General features: G+C 63.1%; 1 protein-coding gene across 2 annotated transcripts; it reads left to right on the top strand.

Moving 5' to 3' along the window:
• The first annotated feature begins 1,433 nt into the window (after positions 1–1,433).
• Positions 1,434–9,157, top strand: CHRM4 (cholinergic receptor muscarinic 4). Of its 2 annotated transcripts, none has more exons than XM_030794844.1 (2): positions 1,434–1,576; positions 6,612–9,157. In XM_030794844.1, exon 2 carries the CDS (start codon positions 6,641–6,643, stop codon positions 8,078–8,080), a length of 1,440 nt encoding a protein of 479 aa, XP_030650704.1. In that variant the 5' UTR covers positions 1,434–1,576; positions 6,612–6,640; the 3' UTR covers positions 8,081–9,157. The 2 variants fall into 2 exon arrangements, with proteins under 2 accessions (XP_030650704.1, XP_030650703.1); XM_030794843.1 differs by having other exon boundaries at positions 1,434–1,664.
• Positions 9,158–9,333: the final 176 nt, after the last annotated feature.

Here is a 9,333-nt window from a genome sequence, read left to right as displayed (position 1 = left end):
CAGAAGATGGCTTCCTACTCTAGCCAACCAACCCCAGCCCTGAAGTTCCCAATTCCGACCAACCCCAGCCGTCGCGCTCGCGAGCTCTGAGGACCCGACCTCCACTTCCGGGTTGCGCGCGGAGAACCCCACACCAAGAGCCCCGCAGCGCTGGCTTCTACTCGAGTTCCCTCCCTTTCTCTGCCAAGAGGCTCCTGCCTCTCCTCCACGGCCGCCCCCGCAATCGCCCTCACCACCTCCGGCCCTCGGGGGAGGGTCTTGAGTTGTTTCCCCGAGAGAAGAAACCAGACGTCTTAAGCTTAATCAAATGTTTGCGATCAGAATTTGGGGTTACAGGCCTCGGTCCTGGGCGCAGTGGGGAGCGTCCGACCCCGGCGGTCCCCCGGAAGGGCGCTCTCGGAGGGAGACAAGCGCTGGAGCGGGATAAGGCAGGCGAGGCCGCTGGGCCAGGGCGCGGGGAGCTCTCCGAGGTGCTGAAGCCGCCCCAGTGTCCGCCCAGCCTGGGCGAGGCCCCGAGTCCTGAGGCTACGGCCCGTGCGGTTCCCAGCGACCTCTGAGATTGGCTGCCCGCTCTCCGGGGTCTTGTCCCGGGCTCCGGCCCCGGCGACCTTGGGCAACCGACTGTCCCTCACAGGCGGCGGTGAACTCGCGGTCCAGGCTGCGGCTGGACTGGCGGCGCGTCCCATGCCGGGGCTGGGAGAGCGGGGGCGCGCCCCTTCCCCGGCCCGGAACGCCGAGCAGGGAGCCGAGCGGGTGCGGGCGAGTGGTCCGCGGTGGGCTCTTCTCTCCCCGGCCGAACCTCTCCAGTCCACCCGCTCCTGCGCTTCCCCAGGCCCCGACGGCGCCCCTCCTCGCGGGCGGCCCGGCCGGCAGGCAGCGGCGCGGCTGGAGCTCCCCGGCCCTCGACCCCGACGGATCCCTGGCGGCGCAGCCCGCCCCACCCACCCGCAGCCTCCCGCTGGGGTCAGACTCCCGCGCCTCGCGGCCAAACCGCGAGCGGGGCCACGCAGGGCGCTGAGGTCCCGGAGAGGCGCGAAAATAGCTCAGGGTCCCGGGAGTATGGTCAGGGCGGAGGCGGGAGCGCGGCGGGACCCGGCTGCCAGCTCCTTCCCCAGCCCGCGAGGGGGCGCCGCGTCCCCATGACAACGCGGACACCCCCCACCCCCCGGAGGGCAGCGCCCCCTGCTCCCCTGCGTCGCTGGCCGTGGGCGGCGCCCTCTGTGCCCAGGCGGGGAGCTGCCGTCAGGCCCCCGAGAGGGGCGCGGACCGCCGGGCTCTCCGACGCCTCGGGTGTTGACCCCCGCGCGTCGCCGCCGGGTGACCGGCCCGGGGCGGGCGGCGCGGCCCCGCCACGATTGGCTGCTTCCTCGTGACATCACGCGGCTCGGGGAAAAGTGCGAGCGTGAGCGCGAGTCGGAGCCACAGCGCCGGGAGCTGCGGGCGGAGCAGGGGCCGCCCCTCGACACCCCGTCCCCGCCCCCGGCCCTCGGCCCGGCCGCCCGCCCCGCCGGCCCGCGGGGCCGCGAGTCCGTCCCGCCGTCTGTCTGGCGCGAGGGGAGCTGGGCAGAGGCGGCGGGTAAGTGGCTCCGCGGCGGCGCGGGGGCGGGGGGCTCGCCGGGAAGAGCAGGAAGCAGGTCCCCGGGACGCTCTGAGGCTCCCCAGAGGTGGGTTCGACTGGGACAGGGCGCCAGACCCCCTCCGGGGCGAGCGCGGTGCCGGGAGCGGCAGTGGGCCGGGGCTGGGGGATCCCGCTGGAAGCAAGGCCGGGGGCTCTCGGAGCCTTCCCCAGGTGCGCCCGGGTGCGTCCGTGGGAAGGGGTGGGCATCCAGGATGTCGGGGGCGGGGGACTGCCCGCCCACAGACCCCACGGAGCCAGGGGCAGCCGTCGGGGGTGGGACCCGGCACTCCAGCCCTCCCACTGGCGGCTCTGCAGGGCGCCAGGCGCTGAAGCCCCAAAGAGCCCTTTTCCCGCCGTCTCCCCGCCCTCCCTCTCCCTCCACCCCTTTGCCCCCGCGCTGCCAGCCCACTCCGGCCCCTGGAGTCCTCCATCTACGACCTTGAGCCCCGACGGAAAACACCCCTGCCCTCCCCGACACCCCTCCCCCACTCCGGTGCTACCCCCCGTTGCTGCCCAGCCTCCGAGCCGGGGTCCTCTAGCTCCAGGCCCCCTCCTCCGGCCCCGCAACGGAAGTGTTGGGCACAATGTCGGTGCCAAATCTTCGCCTCTCCCTCCCTTGGACTCTGGAGTCTCCTCTCCCGCCCCAGGGACAGATCCAGGGGCCACAGCCTTCCCAGAGCCATGGAGTGAATGCCCAAGAACCGAAGACCTATACCCCAAACCACCCCACGGGCGTGCGGAGCACCCCCTCCGGTCTCGCCCGGGGAAGAGGGGTGTCGAGGACTCGGGGAAGCACAGTGCCCACGCCCAGAGGCTGCAGGAACTGCGTGCTAGGGGCTTGGAGGGAGGGCGGGGCACCCGAGAGCCAGGGCTCCTTCGACCACGGCGGAGACATGGAGGAGCCTCCAGATGGCCTAGGAAAACCCGGCCCTCGAGGCCCGCCCGACCCTAGCTGAGAAACTGGGTCCCCACTTTGGTCACAGGGGCTAGACAGTGCCTCTGGGGTAGGGTGCAGGGTGAGGAGAGAAGGAGGAAAAGAGTCTTGCACTCGCCTGACCCCAGCTCCGTCCGGGCCTCCGCCTTGTGGGTGCACTGCCGGTGCCCTCTCGCCGCGAGAATGGGCGGCTTTTGGCAATAACGCCTCTTAGGGGAGTTATTAGAGCTGAGCGTGCCTGGTGTCCCTCAAGCCCGGGTTGGGCGACTCTCGCAGAGGCCCCTCGACAGATGTCAGTCAGAGGCTGGGACTCTGCCACATCTTTAAGGACATGGACACCTCTGGGCACCGGGCTGAGACGGCGTCCCAAAGTTAGGTGGCCCGTCGCACGCAGCCCCTAGTAGTCTGGCTTCCTGTCCCGCACAACCCTTCACCCACAGGCCAGGTACAATCCCTATGCAGGCTCCTGGCCCGACCCTCTCCGCGCTCAGGCGGACAGCTAAGGTCTGGCTGAGTCTCCGGCAGGGGCGTTTGGAATGTGACCGGTCACCCACTCTCGGCCCTGCATTTGCTTGTGCATGCAAGTCCACAGGTGTAGAGGCACCCGAACCGTGTGCATCCTCCCAGCCACAGCACCCTAGGCACGCACACGCATGCACATGCACGTGTCCACACGGCGCGGCATGCTCACGCGCTCTCACGGGCGCACTGGTATCCAGGCGTGGCCGTGCGCACACACACGCACATGCAGACAGCTACTAGCGTCTACTCGCGCTCCCCCGTAGGCACACACAAACAGAACTCGCACTCGCGCTCCCGCCCACACGTTCCTCGCAGGGTGCCGGGTGGAATCCGGGCTCCCTCAACTTTCCCACCCGAGAACCCCGCGCAGAGCCGAGGGCAGCTCTGGGGCGGCGTCCCAAGGGGCCTGGCGAGGGGACCCCACGTCTCTTCCCAGGAAGGCTCTGCCTAAGGGCTCCTCTGGGTTCGCAGTCGCATTGGAGTTGGGGGCGGTGGCCAACGGCGGCCGCACGGTCTAGGTCCGGAGCGGGCACCAGGGACCGACATTGCCATCTAGCGGTGCGCACAGCCCCGGCAGCGGCGGCTCGCTCCCCAGATCCCAGGCGTATCTGGATTCCAGGGAAAGGCGCCAGAGGGGGTCGGAATGTCTGCGGGTGACCCCGAGGTGTCCAAAACGACGACAGCTGGGGCGGGGCGGAGTCGGGGAGACCCTGAGCCTCGCCCTGTCAGCACCTGGCAGCTCCCTCACGCGGGCCAAGAGCAGGACTTAATCACCGGCCATCCAGTGGTCCCGGCTCAGCCCAGCCGCCAGGATCTGGGAGAAGACAAGACATCGCTTGTCTTCTGGGAAAGCTAAGTCGAGAAGCCAGCAGGAATGTGAGGGGACCCTACCCAAGCCTCACCTGGACAGTCCCTCAGTTGTGTGGTTTTCGGGTCGAGGGGAGCGGAGGCAGGAGGTCAACTCTGAGCAGTAGCACCTTGGACTTAAGAAGGAGGTTCCCGGGTTCTTCTCCTGCCCCCACCCCTATTTCCTAACCTGGTGACTTTGGGCCAGTTTATTAACATTATCCTCATCTATAAGAGGATATTTACATCTGTAAGATGAGGACACTAATAATACCTGCCTTTTCAGGCTGTTGTAAGGATTAAACCAGATAATCTATATTAAAAGCTCAGAGGGGTTCCTGACGCACAGTTAACACTCAATAAACAAGAGCTATTCTGTTTTCACATTCTGCACTTCTAGCCCCGTTTGTTATCATCCTGCTGGCCTGTATCCTGCCCTGGGAGGCTAAAGTGTGTTTCCTTGGGGCTGGCTGACTGATTGCTCCTGCCTGCCCTGTCCCCTCCTGCACGTGAGTGATTGGGGGAGGGCAGCCTCCCGGTGCTGGAGGGGACAGCTCAGAGAGTGACACCTGAGCTTCTATTTCAGAGGCTCTCAGAGCCAAATGGGGTTGTCAGGGACCCCAAGAGAGGGCAGTATCTGGTCTTTGCCCTTGACTCATTGTGTGACCTTGGGGGTGACAACACTTGCTCTCAGCCTCTCCTCCTACGAACCAAAGATTTAGAACAGGAGAACTTGAACTATCAGGCTAGGAGGCTGGGTCTGTATCTGCGATGGTGGAATAAAAGGGCTAGGGTCAGATTTGGGGCGGTTACCCTGGCCCTTGGCCCCAGCCTGCAGTGCATTTTTGTGTTTATGTATAGAGATCAAGTTTAGGTGCTAATCCCTATAGCTGCTGGGGAGGATCTCCCAGGACAGGATCGTCTCTATTCTGCAAATGAGAAAGAGGTGCAGGAAGCGGCAGTGGCTTGTCTCAGGCCACAGAGCCGGAGCCCAGGCTGCAGGTTAGTGCTCCTTCCTCCACAGCCGGCTGCCGCGCCCTCTCTTCCTCTCACACACAGACGCACAGAACTGCGTATCCGACCATGCCTGCTGGGCTGGCGTGGCTGTGATGGGCCCGCGTGCGTCTGTGGAGCGGTGTGTGTGTTGGCGGGTGTGAAGGAGGCTGGGCTGAGCGGCTGCCCTGGCACTCAGAGCTGGCGTGGGCCTCCCTCACATGGAGGGAAGAGGAAGAGGGGGAGGAGAGCTAAGAGGAGCCTGGTGGGAGGGAGGGCAGGCTCAGGGAAGGGCCTGTGGTGGGGACTCCAGCTAGGGCGCCGCCCGGTGTGGGGAGTGGACTGCGGAGGGAACTGGCGGCCCTGGCAGCCCTTCTCTTCCCTCTGGGACAATCCTTTCACCTCATGGGTCCCCAGTTGGGCCTCAGGGTTCTCTGATAACCTAGTGACCCCTGCACTGCCTCCCTCCCAGCTGCACACCCTGTGGCTGGAGCTGAGGACTCCTTGAAGGGGACGTGACAGTGGCAGGTACCTCCTGAAGCCCCTTCTGCAGGGACTCTCCTCCTCTCTGGGGTGCCCAGCTCCACACACCGCCTCTGGTCCCCTGCAAAGCCTTCTGGCTCCTGGAGCTCTTTGGCCTCCCTCAGCCAGAGCCCTTCGTTATGGGACTGCCTTCCTCTCACCACCTCACCCCGCACTTATCCCCACCAGCAACGTAATGCAAGAAGCTGTGAAACCTTGGTCAGGCTTTTAACAGCTCCGTGCCTCAGTTTCCCCATCTGTAAGTAGTAGAGAAAAAATGGTATCTACCTCATAGGTTTGTTGTGAGGATGAAATGAGTTAATACTATAGAAAGTGTTGCCAGCGTGGTGGCGCCTGGAGTCCAGCTATTCAGGAGGTGGGAGGATGGCTTGAGCTCGAGAGTTCTAGACCAGCCTGGACAACATACCAAGACCCTGTCTCTACAAATAAATCGATAAACAAATAGACACTTTTTTTAAGTGTCAAAAGTGCTTGGCACCATCAGTGTTAGGTGCTCATACTACCCCTATTATTGCCTTTGTCCCAGTGCCTTCTACAGGGGTTGGAGAGTAGGTGTTAGGAAATGACCGAGCGGGTAAATGGATGAACAGAACACCTCTCCCCAGAGCCGACATGCTGCTGGGACCACTTTCCTCCTCCTCTTGCTTCCCTGAGCTCCTCCAGCACCGGCCTCTTTCCAGGCCTTGCGCTGCCTCCAGGCCTTTGCTGTGGCTACTGCCCCTGGCAGGGCCACTCTCCACAGCTCCTCCTGTGGCTGGCTCCTCATCACGCAGAGGACCACCCAGAAGGTGGGTGAGGGCTTCCCTGTTCACCTAGCAAGGAGTCATGCCTGTCCTGCCTTCTGACTCACTCTCTCGTCACCCTGCCTTTTTTTTTTCTTTTGTGGCTCACGTATTTGCATGTCTCCCCCCCATGAGGCAGGGGGCCATGTATGTCTTATTCACTTCTGTAGCCACAGCACCCTGAGCAATGCTTGGCACACAGTGGATGCTCAATTAATGTTGAACGAATGGGCAAATGCGGGATGGCGGGACAGAGTTCTCTCTAGACATTCTGCCAGAGAATGTCCCTCTGTCACCTTGACACCAGTGTACCTCCAGATGACTCCCACATTCCCTTCTGTAGTTCATGCTTTTCTCTCCCCTTCCTCCCCAGACACGGCCTACCCACCCCTGGCAACCAACATGGCCAACTTCACACCTGTCAATGGCAGCTCGGGCAATCAGTCCGTGCGCCTGGTCACGTCATCATCTCACAATCGCTATGAGACGGTGGAAATGGTCTTCATTGCCACAGTGACAGGCTCCCTGAGCCTGGTGACTGTCGCGGGCAACATCCTGGTGATGCTGTCCATCAAGGTCAACAGGCAGCTGCAGACAGTCAACAACTACTTCCTCTTCAGCCTGGCGTGTGCTGATCTCATCATAGGCGCCTTCTCCATGAACCTCTACACCGTGTACATCATCAAGGGCTACTGGCCCCTGGGCGCCGTGGTCTGCGACCTGTGGCTGGCCCTGGACTACGTGGTGAGCAATGCCTCTGTCATGAACCTTCTCATCATCAGCTTTGACCGCTATTTCTGCGTCACCAAGCCCCTCACCTACCCTGCCCGGCGCACCACCAAGATGGCAGGCCTCATGATTGCCGCTGCCTGGGTACTGTCCTTCGTGCTCTGGGCACCTGCCATCTTGTTCTGGCAGTTTGTGGTGGGCAAGCGGACGGTGCCCGACAACCAGTGCTTCATCCAGTTCCTGTCCAACCCAGCAGTGACCTTTGGCACAGCCATTGCTGCCTTCTACCTGCCTGTGGTCATCATGACGGTGCTGTACATCCACATCTCCCTGGCCAGTCGCAGCCGAGTCCACAAGCACCGGCCCGAGGGCCCGAAGGAGAAGAAAGCCAAGACGCTGGCCTTCCTCAAGAGCCCACTAATGAAGCAGAGCATCAAGAAGGCCCCGCCTGGGGAGGCCGCCCGGGAGGAGCTGCGCAATGGCAAGCTGGAGGAGGCCCCCCCGCCGGCGCTGCCACCGCCGCCGCGCCCCGTGGCTGAGAAGGACACTTCCAATGAGTCCAGCTCAGGCAGTGCCACCCAGAACACCAAGGAACGCCCAGCCACAGAGCTGTCCACCACAGAGACCGCCACGCCCGCCATGCCCGCCCCTCCCCTGCAGCCGCGGGCCCTCAACCCAGCCTCCAAATGGTCCAAGATCCAGATTGTGACGAAGCAGACAGGCAACGAGTGTGTAACAGCCATTGAGATCGTGCCTGCCACGCCGGCTGGCATGCGCCCTGCGGCCAACGTGGCCCGCAAGTTCGCCAGCATCGCTCGCAACCAGGTGCGCAAGAAGCGGCAGATGGCGGCCCGGGAGCGCAAAGTGACACGAACGATCTTTGCCATCCTGCTAGCCTTCATCCTCACCTGGACGCCCTACAACGTCATGGTCCTGGTGAACACCTTCTGTCAGAGCTGCATCCCTGACACGGTGTGGTCCATCGGCTACTGGCTCTGCTACGTCAACAGCACCATCAACCCTGCCTGCTACGCTCTGTGCAACGCCACCTTTAAAAAGACCTTCCGGCACCTGCTGCTGTGCCAGTATCGGAACATCGGCACTGCCAGGTAGGCAGGCAGGAGTGCCCTAGGAGGTGCTGGTGTTGCGTGCGTGTGCTGGGGGACCACACAGCTCACCTGCTGTGGGGAAGAGTTGCAGGCACCATTCTGTGTTCATGTTTGCTGAGGAGGAAGCTCAGAAGAGGCTCTGTGGCTGCATTCAGAGACCAGATCTCTGCTCGGGCTGAGGAGGCTCACCCCAGGGAGTGTCTGAACTGGGGCCGCCTGGCCCACCTCTGTGGCCCTGCTTCAGTGAGCTGCGGGGCACTGGCCTGGGTGGGCACCTGCCCCACTGTGACCAACCATCGGCAGTGCTGGAAGAATGGACATCTGGACAGGGGCCGAAGCCCAGGGCCCCCTCAGGAAGAACAAAGGGGCCGGTGCTTGGAAAAGGAGGCTTGGGAAGGGAGTAGAAGGGTGGGGTCCCCCATTCTGCTGTAATCGGTGCTTTCTGCCCCCCTGCACCCCGCATGTAGGCTCAGCCCCCTCTCCCCAAATCCCACTCCAGGGGCAGAAATCTCCTCTGGCTGCAGCTACTTAGCCAGGTTCTGGGTGGGTATGATGGAGGCTAGGTCCCCCCAACCCCAGCAGCACTGCCCTTGTCACATTAAGATGGGGCAGCTGGGAGGTCAGGGGTTCTCTCTCAGGAACTGAGGTCTGGCCTCCTGCGATCCCAGGCTGAGCCGTGAGTGGTCCATTTATTCAGAAGACAGCTTCCTGCGGCCCCGGCCTTAGAAGGCTGTTCCAGGTCACACATCGAGTCAGGGTGAGGCTGTGGTGGGCGGCATTCCCATCTGCCCTCTTCAAACCTCTCACCCCTTGGCTTCTGCAGGGTTGAGGCCTGGGTCACACAGGCAAGAGGAAAGGGGTCAGCCTGGTGGCTCACTCAGGTTTCCGTGACAGTGGGAAGGGGGGAGGTGGGCAGTGAGGTAGGCACGCAGTCCCCGCATCTGCTCTCCCCCATAGGTAGAACCTTCCTGATTGGCTGTGAGTTGTATCAAAAGACCTTTGACTGGGTGGGGCTGAGATGGGTGTGGTGGTTCCAGTGAGTCAGCCAGGTTCCCTTCCCCAGCCCTGGTCCCTGGGGGAGGGCACCCTTTCAGGGGCCCTGGAAGGAATGTTTGTAATTGTTCTGCTTTTTCCATGAGCTCTGGAGAGCACCCACCACCAGGCCCCCAAGCCCTCTGAAACCCACCAGTCCCTACAGCCTGGTCTTTCTCCCCACCTTCCCACTCCCAAACACGTTTCCACAGCAAACTCCTTGGG

Source organism: Nomascus leucogenys, chromosome 15, assembly GCF_006542625.1.
Source record: "Nomascus leucogenys isolate Asia chromosome 15, Asia_NLE_v1, whole genome shotgun sequence".
In the NCBI taxonomy this organism is placed as follows: domain Eukaryota; kingdom Metazoa; phylum Chordata; class Mammalia; order Primates; family Hylobatidae; genus Nomascus; species Nomascus leucogenys.
The sequence above is the reverse complement of the archived record's forward strand: the minus strand, read 5'-3'. Positions and strand labels throughout refer to the sequence as shown.

Excerpts from the sequence above, each read along its gene's own strand:
- CHRM4 (XM_030794844.1), top strand. The coding sequence starts at position 6,641 with ATGGCCAACTTCACACCTGTCAATGGCAGCTCGGGCAATCAGTCCGTG.